The sequence below is a fragment of the Narcine bancroftii genome, chromosome 7 (genome assembly GCF_036971445.1).
Source record: "Narcine bancroftii isolate sNarBan1 chromosome 7, sNarBan1.hap1, whole genome shotgun sequence".
Lineage (NCBI taxonomy): Eukaryota > Metazoa > Chordata > Chondrichthyes > Torpediniformes > Narcinidae > Narcine > Narcine bancroftii.
In genome coordinates, this window is record NC_091475.1 from 147,894,512 (window position 1) to 147,907,440 (window position 12,929).

The window sequence follows — 12,929 nt, forward strand, 5'->3', positions numbered from 1 at the left end:
ATATTTTGGATCAATAGGTACTCAGAAAATGCATTGTAATTTTAATGAAAAATCCTTGCTTAATTATATTTGTTTTAAAGCTTTTATTAAAGCAATCAATTATCAGGTATCCAATACATGTGAAAGAACCTGAAACTTAAAAGTGCCATATGTCCAGGGTGGTTAGTGGGGAAGTTATCAGGGTTAGACATCTTACAAGACTCAGTAAGATTCCTCATTCGTCATCAAAGTTCTAATCCAATAAAGCGCTCCATGTTAAAGTAACAGGCAATTAATATTTCTGTATCTCTCCTGCCTGATAGACCCTTTGCATGTTACTTGCCCTTGAGCTTACTAGCAAAGAGAGTTTCATTCTTAAAATGAGAAATATTCAAATGTTTCCAATTGAAATTGAGATGCTTGCTACATGTATATGTGTAGATTTGAGATGCAGAATAAAATTCTCTCTTACTGAATCTGTGAAAACAATAAATACATAAACATTTTTCAATCATTTCAGATGATTCAGCTTCTCATTATGGAAAATCACAATACTGACCACTTTCTAGGAAAGCAACCCCTCCATAATGTGGGGGTCTCCTTCACTGATATTGTGGGGCATATTAGTTGCTGAGCAAGACATGCACTGTCTTCAAAGTGCCCTTCATTATTTTCTAAATGCCTGTGTCATTTAAATATGTTCAGGAAATGTGAGTGGAATTCCAATCTCAAATTGGAAGCATGATATTGAAGTGAAATTGAGCTGTTTTCTACAAATGTTAGGCCAATTGTTCCCTGGCCAAAGTGAAGTCGTGATTGAGAGCGCTCGCTTCAAAACTTTCAAACAGAAGTGTGCTTCCATGATGACAGTCTGCAAACAGGACTTATGTTTATCATCCAGCAACATTCTGACACAAAAGCGCTAGGGTATGTGTGTGCCTAATGCGTTATTTCTGATACTGGATATCCTCTTTAATAGTTGAGAAGATACACAAGATTTACTTCATAAATATCTGTGAGAATTTCCAGAAGTGATAGTCTTCAATTAGTTGGAAAAGGATAAACAATTCATCTTTCTGTTTCCAAAACCTTAGTCGGAAAAAAGGTTGAAGTTTGCTAAATTTGTGATAATTATCACTAAGCATGCTAATTTAGACGAGTTTAAATGATCATTATCAGACGAATTTAGTGAAAATAAGGTAGAATATGGCTGAAAATGATCTCATAACAATATCATTTCCAGCTATTGAGAGTACAGACCTGATTATCAAGACATTTATTAAGTTGATAAATTGGAGGTGAGTAAACTGCTAGATTTAACATTTTCTACTCAGAGAAATTGTAAAGTTGATGATTTATTGGCCTTTAAAGCTATTATATGTTCATTAGTCTCTCTCTGTGCACACAATGGTAGATATTCTACCAATAGTTCTAGTAATAAGGATTCCTGTTAACATTTACTTATGTACTTACAGGATTTCGGAATTTGCACATAGATGATCAAATGACCCTTATTCAGTACTCGTGGATGGGCCTGATGGTTTTTGCAATGGGATGGCGATCATATAAGCATGTCAAAGGAAAAATGCTGTACTTTGCACCAGATCTGATATTTAATGAGTGAGTAAATAAATCCTTTAGTTTTGTCCTAAATTTATGCAAATTCAGTGCACTGATTGTCATGAAGCTCACTGCTGTTATGCTAACGTAGCTCGCATATTCTATCTTCAAAGCTTGTCTTGATGCTATACACTAAATTGACTCAGCTGGCTAGGAACTATTGCCTGTCAGCTGTTTATAGTTCAGAGAGTAATGAAATTCTGTGTATGCTCAGGCAAATGTGGAACTCTGACTTGAGCTGGAGATCAGATGTAGACACATCTAAGTTCTCATAGAGGGGCAAGGATGTGCAGTTCAAACAAACTGAATACCCTGTAGTTTGACTCACAGCTTTATGCCAGGATGTGATGAGTTGAGAATGGTGATCTCATTGAATGGTGTTGGTGGCTATATGCAGGTAAGTAGTTGTGTTATTTTCGTTTATATTTTCTTTTATTTAGGATTTAAAGTGTTTAAAGTTTTGTTTTAAATTGTATAGGTATATTGCAGAGATAGTTTACAGACACAACCTTGTTTATTTTATTGAAAATGCTTTGTGTTGTCTTTGACCTGTGCATAAGAAGTACTTTAGAAGTATGAATCCATCCATCCTTGTTTGCTTGAAAATGTTAAATAATTGGAAGGGCAAAGCTATGTTATAAAGATTGAAAATAATTTTGAACAAAACTCCCAGCTTTTCCAAATTCCAAATGGATGAAGAAGAGGCAACGTAAAGGAAAGGGAAAGCAAACCCAATAGACTTGCATGAAATCGGATCTCTCAACACCTGTTATCCATTTATGTTTGAGAAAGTGGACAGAATACTATATGATGTGTGTGAAGTGGCAATTTTCTGGCATTCACAGTAAAAGATAGCAATGCATTACAGCTATAAGAAAGTAGCAGATGGTTTAATGGATGGAGCACAGCCTTCAGAAACTAGGAAGAAGATCGTATAACTAGAGGATCCCTGGCAGGGTAAAATGCAACTAGATTTTGAATATCAAGAGGTAATTTCAAAGGATCACTTAATGGCTCCTTCCACAACATGTCCAAGTCTTGTATCCTGTTCTGGATGAGAAAATATGCTAAGCATTATCTCCAAGTTCTTCTCCAAATCTCACACTTGGACAGATTCCCAGTTCTTTACCATTCAGACCAAATCCTGGAACTCCTTACCCAGCAACAATGTGGGAGTATATTCACTGCATGAATGGTAGCAGTTCAAAAAGGCCATGTATCATTACTTCTTCATTGGAAATTAGAAATAGGTATAAAATAATGATCTTTCTAATGTGTGACTCTCATAGAAATTTACACATCTTTCAATACATTTTAGTTGTCTCAGTATGATAATGGTGATCCAGATTTGCTCCATTCTATTAGAGATCTCCATTCTTTCAGAAGCCAAGCAAGACAATTTGTTAGACAATTTACTGAATGATCTTTAGTTGGAAATAAAAGGATAGGGGTGGCATGTTTAGCATAGCAGTTAGAGCAATGCTGTTAGTGTCAGCGACCCAGGTTTCTATTCCATGCAGCCTTTAAGGAATTTCTGCATTCTCCCGGTGTCTGTGTGGGTTTTCCCCTGGGGCTCCAGTTTCCTCCAACTGTTCAAAATGTACCAGAGGTATAGGTCAATTGGGTGTAATTGGATAGCACAGGTATGTGGACCAAAGTGGCCTGTTACCGTGCTGCATGTCTATATTTAAAATTTAAATCATACTGAATGATACATCAATTAGCTCTTTGTCATTGGTGTACACCACTTAAATTCATACTGGAGTCTTAGATTAACTAATTGAATGGAGCATTAAGTGCACATTCCAATAGCAATAATGTTACAAGTTGACTTCAGATAGCCTTGCTCTAAATATAAAGAATTTTTCAAGCAGTCTCCTGCTGAGGGATTTACCTTGAACAGTTACAGAAAGGCCTGCCAATGTACACAAGTATGATTTTTCTGTTATTTCCATTTCATCCACCATGGCATTTTTTACATTGTCCAAGAACCTCATGTGATCTTATTACAAAAAGTAAACCTAAATGTTATTATTGCCTTAATTATTAACAATAATTTTGTAATTGTGAGTGAAAAAGATACACTGCTCAACAAAAACTTTATTTGCTTGTGGTATGATAAACATTATAAACAAGTAGCTGCAAAAATGTTTCTTTACACTAGTCATTACCCTGGTTACCAATAAAAATTACCACATCAACTGAGGGCAACCAAACTTGGAGCAAATTTTGAATAATGATGCAAACTAATTCTATACACTATATGACATGGCCACAGATATCTAGCACAACAACACAATTGAAAAGGGGATTGAACTGGGATTTTCATTTCAGTAATCCTCCTGTCCTCCTCTGCTCTTGGTGCATCTCACTCCTGATTGCATACTTCATTATCATTTCACCTTAAACTAAGATTACTCTTGTGGTGTTAAAAGCCTCTTTCAGGTGGCCAGAATACCCCAATGTAAAGCTGCATATTCTACCCGAATGCGGCTGTCAGGAGGCCACCGGTAACTCGGAGGAGTACTCACCAATCCTCCTCCGGGAGGTATAATCTCCACATCTGAGCAGTCCCCCAAGACACCTGAATGCAGCTGCCTGAAAGTGGCTGCTAGGGGGCGGGCTGATGACAATCAGCCGGCGATCTAAATCCTCGCTGCCTGACAGCCCCCCTCCCCGCTGCCTGTCAGGCCTCCCTCCTCGTGCCTGACAGCACCCCTCCCCCCCGCCCCTGACATCCCGCACCAGTTGCCCCTGCCCTAACTTTCCGCGCTGACAGGAGCCGGAGTGCACTCTGAGGCGCCTCTCCTGCAGCTGGCCCTTTCAGGTGGACAGCACAGCACTTTCAGGGCTGCCACCTGAAAAACCATTCCACAGGGCTTTATCCGCTTCTGCAGGCGCATTCTTAGCTGAGAATGCACCTGAAAGCGGATAAAGAAACTTCTGTGAAGTCTACCTCAAGGGTCAATTGCCTTGTTTAAACATTTTCCACAGGTGATTGTGTTGTGTTTCTGCAATAAAGAATGGCACAGGAGAAAAGGAGCACTGTTTTAATATTGCATTATATTACTCATTGCAATGTTTTCCTGCTGCTCTTGATGCAACAGACACAATGGTTGGAGGGGTGTCCATAGAGCACTACAGTACAGAAAACAGATCATTTGATCCTTCTAGTCTGCCGAAACATCATTATTGTAGTCCCATTGATCTGCACCCAGTCCATAGCCCTCCAGATCTCTCGCATCTAATTTATTCTTAAAACTTAAGAGTGAGCCCACATTTACCACATCAAATGTTCCAGACTCCTACCCAGTGGTGGATTAACCATTAGGCTGAGTAGGCTGAAGATAAGGGAACCCATCTCAACCATTGATACACCAGGGTAACCACTCATCAATATGTGCTCACCTGTCCTGGGTCCACCCATCAATCAAGGTTCCAAAATGTCAAAACAGACTTAGGAAACCTGGAACATTTGGTCATTTGAAAAGAAATTGAAGTGAACATCACAGAACACCAAAGAGCACAGCGGCCATTTTTTATGGCCACCAGAAATACCCAGAAAAACCATGGTGAGAATGCACCTTATCTCCACTGAAGGAACCAAGGGTGCAGTCGCAACTTGGAAGTGACTTAAGGAGCATGCGTGGTGTTTTCCAACATTCTGACTCTGCATGGGTAAAACCCATGACTGTGGACCAGAGTCAGTACCACGCCAATGCCAGGGTGATGTGCGCAGTGGTTTCTGGGAGTTAGCAACAGCGGCATGAAGATTTGCGGAGTGTGCAAGGAGGGGGCTCTGAAGTACCAGCGTCCAGGATTCCAACTTATCACCTGCGGTAGCAAGTAAACAGTGGAAGGGGTGCATGGCCAGCAGTGTCTGACCAGTGGCTGGTACTGCTAAATGAGAGGCCAATAGCGAGTGGTTCCTGGGTGGCCAGGCCCTTGCTGGGGAGCGAGGCGTGGCCTGGGCCATGCTGGGGAGTGAGGGGTGGCACGGGTAGCCAGGCCTGTGGCAGGGAGTGAGAGGTCTCAGGGGTAGCCTGGGCCTGTTGTGGGGCAAGGTCAGAGGGGCCCTTACTAAAGCTCAGCATAGGGCCCTGATGGTAGCTAAATCCACTACTGCTCCCAGCGCTCACTGAGTGAAGACGTTACCCCTAATTTTCCCCCTAAACCTTTCCAGTTTCACCCTAAAGTCATGTCCTCTCATATTTATCTCTCCTCATTTAAGTGGAAATAGGCGACTCACATTTATTCTGTCTATAACCCTCATAATTTTGTAAACCTCCATCAAATCTTCCCTGTAACTCAAATCCTGATGATCCAGCAACATCTTAGTAAATCTTCCTTTCACGCTTTCAATCTTACTGATATCCTTCCTGTAGTTATACACCAGAACAGCACACAACACTCCAAATTTGGCCTCACCAATGTCTTATACAACCTCACCATAACATCTCAACTCAATACTTTCAGTTATGAAGGCCAAGATGCCAAAAGCTTTCTTCACAACCCTGTCTAACTGTGATGTCACTTTCAAGGAATTATGTATCTGTATTCCCAGATCCTTTTGTTCCTCTGCACTCCTCAGTGCCCTACCATTTACTGTGTTTGTCCTACCTTGGTTTTCCCTTCCAAAATTCAACAACTCACACTTGTCTGCATTAAATTCCAACTGCCATTTTCTGGCCCATTTTTCCAATTGATCTTGATCCCTCTGCATGCTTTGAAAGCCTTCTTTATTGTCCACAGTGCCTCCAATATTAGTGTTAACAGCAAATTTGCTGATCCAATTCACCATATTATTATCCAGATCATCAATATAGGCAACAAACAACAATGGTCCCAGCACCAATCCCTGAGGCACACCACTAATCACAGGCCTCCAGTCTGAGAAGCAATCATCCACTATCATTCTGTCTTCTTCCATTCAGCCAATTTCAAATCCAGTTTACAATCTCTCCATGGATAACTTCCGATCCTTCTGAACTAACCTCCCATTTGGGACCTTGTCAAAGGCCTTACCATGTGGACCACATCACAACTTTTCCTTCATCTAGTTTCTCGGTAACCTCAAAAAATCTATAAGATTGGTTAAACGTGACCTACCACACACAAAGCCATGCTGACTTTCCTTAAACAGTCCTTGGCTGCACAAATACTTAGATATCCAATCTCTCAGAACACCCTCCAATAATTTACCTACTACTGATGTCAGGTTCACCCATAAATTTCCTGGTTTACTTTTGGAGCCTTGGAACACATTGTAGAAATGGCCTGGCAATAAACATTGCAACTTTCATTTAAAGCTTTCCAATGTGAAGTACACGGAGCATAACCTCAAAGGGCTATGTTAGGGCTGGGTTGGTGTCCATGGCACTTGCTCTGATGAGCAACAATTTGTAGTTCCTGGCAGTTTCAGGTCTGCAGGGCTGGTAGCTTGCCAATTCAAACAGTAAATTGAAATTTTTGCAATAAAAATCTGAAATAAAACAGAAAACATTGGGGAAAAAGGCAGACCAGTAGCATATTTTGCACATTACAGAGCAAGGAAATTAATGTAATGGTAACTACAACTCACTCCATCAAATATATTTTATTTCTTCTGTGCATCCCTTCCCCAATGCCAGTTGCTACTGAAAATAAACATATTTCTCTCTTTTCCATTTTTGAAGGGTTACAAACAGGAAACGCTGAGGTGTGTGCTTTTTATGTTTTGCTGGATCTGCTGAGATTTCTGTATTTGTTGCTAATTTTAGCAGTTCTCATCAACAATTTAACTCATCTCAGTGTTAAAATGCTTCAAATCCCCTTAAAGTCCACACAGTTTCTATTCCTGAATGCTATATATCAAGAGTTGTGGAATGTACTACACTAATAAGTGTATGTAGATCCTGGTTTAATGCTCCAACATTCTCTGAAACAAAATAAGAATTCAAATGCAATGAGTATTCCAGCACTATGGCCAAAGGTAGGAATGCATAGAACCAAAATATGAACCAGATATGACATTCAGAAATCTTTCCTAGTCAATAGGAGATCATTGAGAATATTATACCATTTAAGGAAGTAATGACAGTATATGATCTGGGGCTGAAGAGTTATTCTTAATTATGGACTACCCAGTTCTGTCCATCCTCCCATCCTGGAGTTCTTGCCACTCAGTTCAGTTCTTCAAGTACCAGACTCCTCTCAGGTAATTTAGTCCTGACTGAATGTCCACAGAAAAACTTACTTCTGTTGTGACATGATTGGCATTGATATTGGTTAATTTCAGCAGTATCTTTGTGTGTCTGAGAATCCTCAAGTCTGATTTATAAGAGCTGTATGTAAGAAAATAGTGTAAATTTAATAAGACAAAAGAAAAATGTTCTCAGTAGTCAGTTTCCAAAACTGTTAAATACCCATGTCCCTTGTGACCGTGTGATATCTGATCATTCAAAACAAAATAGATTATTGATTTGGATTTTGTGCTCATGGATCATGGAATCAAGCAGCACAGAAACAAGCCCTTTCCTCCCACATTGTCCATGCCAATTATGAAGTTGATAACTGCTCATTTTAGTTTCTGCTTTAGATCCATATCTGTCCATGCCTTACCTATCTTCCAAAACACCTTTTAAATATAGGTATCCATGACTAGTGATTTTTGTATCACCTGCAAACTTACTTATCATTCCATTCTGCATTCTATCCAAGTCATTTATACATATATATATATATATATATATATATTTACAAAAACAAAGGCGCAGACTTCTAGGCAGAGAAACATCCACCCACCAATATCCTTGGCCTTCTACAACCTAGTTTGGAGCCAATTTGTCAACATGCCATGAATTCCTTGAACCTTAATGCCTGGACCAGCCCACTGGCCATGTGAGACCTTGTCAAAAGTTTTACTGAAGTCCATTTGAATCATGTCTACTTATCCTCTTCAATTGATCTAATGAAAGTGTACAGCTTTAGTTTTGCTACTAAATATTTTGCTACTAAAACAACCTTCAAGTTGAATCAATTTGTATACATTTAATTATCCAAAATGCCTCGTAGCTCCATTCCTCCTATTTCAGGGTGATGTTGCACCCAATGGGAAATGGAACCAGATAGTTTCAGACAGTCACTAACATGCTCCATGTTGCTTTGATTTTCTGGCATATAGTGGAGCAAGGTTTTGGAGTTTCACCCTTTTTTATTCAATTAAATTAAAGTTCAAACCATGCAGAAAGTTGCCAAACACACATTGTTAACATATTCATTGCAGATAGTTTAATAAAAGAAAATGATGCATAAGATCAGTAGATTAGGGCAAAGGATCTTCTGCCTGAAAAGTTAATACTATTTCTCTTTTCATACATACTGCTGAATGTTTCTAAAATGTTCTCTTTTTATTTCCAATTTCCAGCATCTGCAGTTTAGTATTTTCACATCTTACAGTGCCTATCACTGCTCCACCATTTCAAATTTGTAATCAAAAAATTCACAGGTGATTAAACTGCACATTCCGATTTTATTAAAGGTTATTTGTGTACATTTTGGTTTCTTCTTCTTCTTTCTTTGGCTTGGCTTCGCGGACGAAGATTTATGGAGGGGGTAAATGTCCACGTCAGCTGCAGGCTCGTTTGTGGCTGACAAGTCCGATGCGGGACAGGCAGACACGGTTGCAGCGGTTGCAGGGGAAAATTGGTTGGTTGGGGTTGGGTGTTGGGTTTTTCCTCCTTTGCCTTTTGTTTGTGAGGTGGGCTCTCCGGTCTTCTTCAAAGGAGGTTGCTGCCCGCCGAACTGTGAGGCGCCAAGATGCACGGTTTGAGGTGATATCAGCCCACTGGCGGTGGTCAATGTGGCAGGCACCAAGAGATTTCTTTAGGCAGTCCTTGTACCTTTTCTTTGGTGCACCTCTGTCACGGTGGCCAGTGGAGAGCTCGCCATATAACAGGATCTTGGGAAGGCGATGGTCCTCCATTCTGGAGTCGTGACCCACCCAGCGCAGCTGGATCTTCAGCAGCGTGGACTCGATGCTGTCGACCTCTGCCATCTCGAGTACTTCGACGTTAGGGATGAAAGCGCTCCAATGAATGTTGAGGATGGAGCGGAGACAACGCTGGTGGAAGCGTTCTAGGAGCCGTAGGTGATGCCGGTAGAGGACCCATGATTCGGAGCCGAACAGGAGTGTGGGTATGACAACGGCTCTGTATACGCTTATCTTTGTGAGGTTTTTCAGTTGGTTGTTTTTCCAGACTCTTTTGTGTAGTCTTCCAAAGGCGCTATTTGTCTTGGCGAGTCTGTTGTCTATCTCGTTGTCGATCCTTGCATCTGATGAAATGGTGCAGCCGAGATAGGTAAACTGGTTGACCGTTTTGAGTTTTGTGTGCCCGATGGAGTATGGTTGGGATTATTGTCTTGCTGTAGGATGAAGGTAGTCATGGTGGGGAGCTGGCTGATGGAGGACCTCAGTTTTCTTCAGGCTGACTTCCAGGCCAAACATTTTGGCAGTTTCCGCAAAACGGGACGTCAAGCGCTGACGAGCTGGCTCTGAATGGGCAACTAAAGCGGCATCGTTTGCAAAGAGTAGTTCACGGACAAGTTTCTCTTGTGTCTTGGTGTGAGCTTGCAGGTGCCTCAGATTGAAGAGACTGCCATCCATGCGGTACCGGATGTAAACAGCGTCTTCATTGTTGAGGTCTTTCATGGCTTGGTTCAGCATCATGCTGAAGAAGATTGAAAAGAGGGTTGGTGTGAGAACACAGCCTTGCTTCACGCCATTGTTAATGGAGAAAGGTTCAGAGAGCTCATTGCTGTATCTGACCCAACCTTGTTGGTTTAACCATGTAGAAATTACAGCATATTTTCTTTATAGTCCCCGCATTTCAGGGCACCATAATATTTGAGACATAGCAATGGTTAGTATATTAATCATGTTTAATACTTTGTTGCACATCCCCTGCATGCAATGACTGTTTAAGTCTGTAATTCATTGACATGACCAGCTTCTTAGTATTTTCTCTGGTCATGCTCTGCCAGGCCTCTGCTGCAGCCATCTTCAGGTCCTGCTTGTTTCCAGGACTTGTCCCTTTAGGTTTTCCCTTCAGCATATAGAAGGTATGTGCAATTGGATTTTGACCAGTTCATAACTTTGAAAAATTCCTTTTTGTTGCTTTAGCAGTATGGTTGGGATTATTGTCTTGCTGTAGGGTGAAGTGTTTTGAGGTATTTGCTTGAACCTGAACAGATAGGATGTTTATTTACACCTCAGAATTCATTTTGCTACTGCCATCAGTAGTCACATCATCAACTGAGATAAGTGCAGCAGTGCCTGTGGCAGCCAGACATGCCCAGGCCATAACACCCTCACCACCATGTTTCACAGATGTGATGGTATACTTTGGATGATGGGCAGTTGCTTTACGCCTCCACACTTTGCTCTTGCCACCACTGATACAGGTTAATCTTGGTCTCAGCTGTCCCACAAGACCTTTTCTCAGAATTCTGCAGGCTCTTTTAAATAGTTCTTGGCAAACTGTCATCTGACAATCCTGTTTCTGTGGCTAACTAGTGATTTGCATCTTGCAGTGTAGCCGCTGCTTTTCTGTTCACAAAGTTTTCTGTGGAGTATAGTCATTTGACAAACCCACACCTGTCACCTGAAGTGTGTTTCTGATCTGTTGAACAGGCTTTTGGGAATTTTTCTTCAGTCATCTGCAGAGGCATTCTTCCTTGGCCTACCAGTCACTCTGCAATTACAACTAAGCTCATCAGTGTGCTCTTTCTTCTCAATGATGTTCGAAAGAGTTGATTTGTAATCCAAAGGTTTGGGCGATGTCTCCTACTGTTTTATTCTTGTTTTTCTCCCTCGTAATGGCTTATTTGACTTTCATTGGCATAACTCTGGTCCTCGTATTAAAAATGGTAACTATAGACTTCACACATGATCAAAAGCTTAGAAGCAAGCCTAGCTCTCTTATACCTGCACTAATGAAGGAATTAAACATATGTGAGTACTCACAAACACCAGTGAAGCCAAATGTCCCAAACATTATGGTGCCCTGAAATGAGGGAACGATATATAAAATGTGCTGTAATTTCAAATAGTCAAATCAAATTGTATACAAATAACCATGAATAAAATCTAGAATGTGCACTTAAATCACATTTGAATTGTTTAATTGCAAATTTAAAACTGTGGAGCATGGGCAAATAAAGGAAAAAAATGTCTTTGTCCCAAACATTATGAAGGGCACTGTAAGTTGTAACTGCTTCCTTTTCTGGAAAAAAAACCATTGCTGAATCTTTTTATAATCAGTGAACAAACATGCTGTGATTTCTATAAGGCCTATGAGCCTATGCTTCACTGTGCCTTCAAGAGCACTTGCAGCATGAAAGAAAATCAATGATGAGATGTCAAGGGCAACATGGCTTTATTGACTATAATTCCGGTCAGTGTCAGAAATGTTGAAGCGGAGGACATCTCATATGAGGGGAAACAGATCCTGGGACAGAAGTGACAGAGAAGAAGGAATTAAGAAAAAAAAAAACAGAATCCTCACAGGGAACAGGGTGTGAAGAGGTATAGTTGAGGTAATTGTGGAAGTTGGTAGCTTTGTAGAAAATTTCTGTTAAAAGATTGTCTCCTGAGATGGATGCAGAGAGATTGAGAAAGGGAGAGTGATTCCAGAGATGGACTAAGTGAATTTGAGATCAGCGAGAAAGTTAGCATCAAAGTGGATAAAATTGATGAGTTCATCATGGGTGATTGAGGCAGCACCAACATAGTTGTCAATGTCGTCCTCCATCTCTGTTGCATCTGCTTTCAGGATGAGGCCTTCCATTTCCACCATCTCCTTTGCACCTACTCCCAGGATGAGGTCTTCTATTGCAGATCATCCAAGATAACCTCCTTCTCCAAAAATGTGGCATCAACTCTACCAGTATGAACTCACCCCGTAACTGCATCTCCTCCTCATCGGACCTGGCCCCCTCTACACTTGATGCAACAAGAACAAGATTCCCCTTGACCTCACCTACCACCCCATTATCCTCCACAACCAACATATTATCCTCTGCAATTTCCGTCACCTACCTTATGATCCCATCACCAGACTCATCTTCCTCATCCTCCCCTCTCTGTCTTCCACATCAACCACTCCATATATGACTCCATCATTCTGTCATCCTTTCCCACTAATCTCCTCCTTAGTACCTACCCCTGTGTTTGCAAGAACTGCTACATTTGCAATCACACCTCCTCCCTCACCACCACTCAGTGTCCCAAATTGTCTTCCAAATTAAGCAACACTTCACTTGTGAATCTGCAGGGGTCATCTACTTCATCT

General features: G+C 40.9%; 1 protein-coding gene across 4 annotated transcripts in view; it reads left to right on the forward strand.

The window, feature by feature from the left end:
- LOC138739189 (progesterone receptor-like) overlaps positions 1–12,929 on the forward strand; it is a 290,755-nt gene that overhangs the window by 238,693 nt on the left and 39,133 nt on the right. For 3 of the 4 annotated variants that reach the window (XM_069890750.1, XM_069890749.1, XM_069890748.1), the window contains one exon: positions 1,455–1,599. In XM_069890750.1, coding sequence (XP_069746851.1) covers positions 1,455–1,599 — 145 coding nt within the window. Of the gene's footprint in view, positions 1–1,454; positions 1,604–12,929 lie in introns of those variants that run through there. The other variant, XM_069890751.1, reaches the window with a different exon arrangement.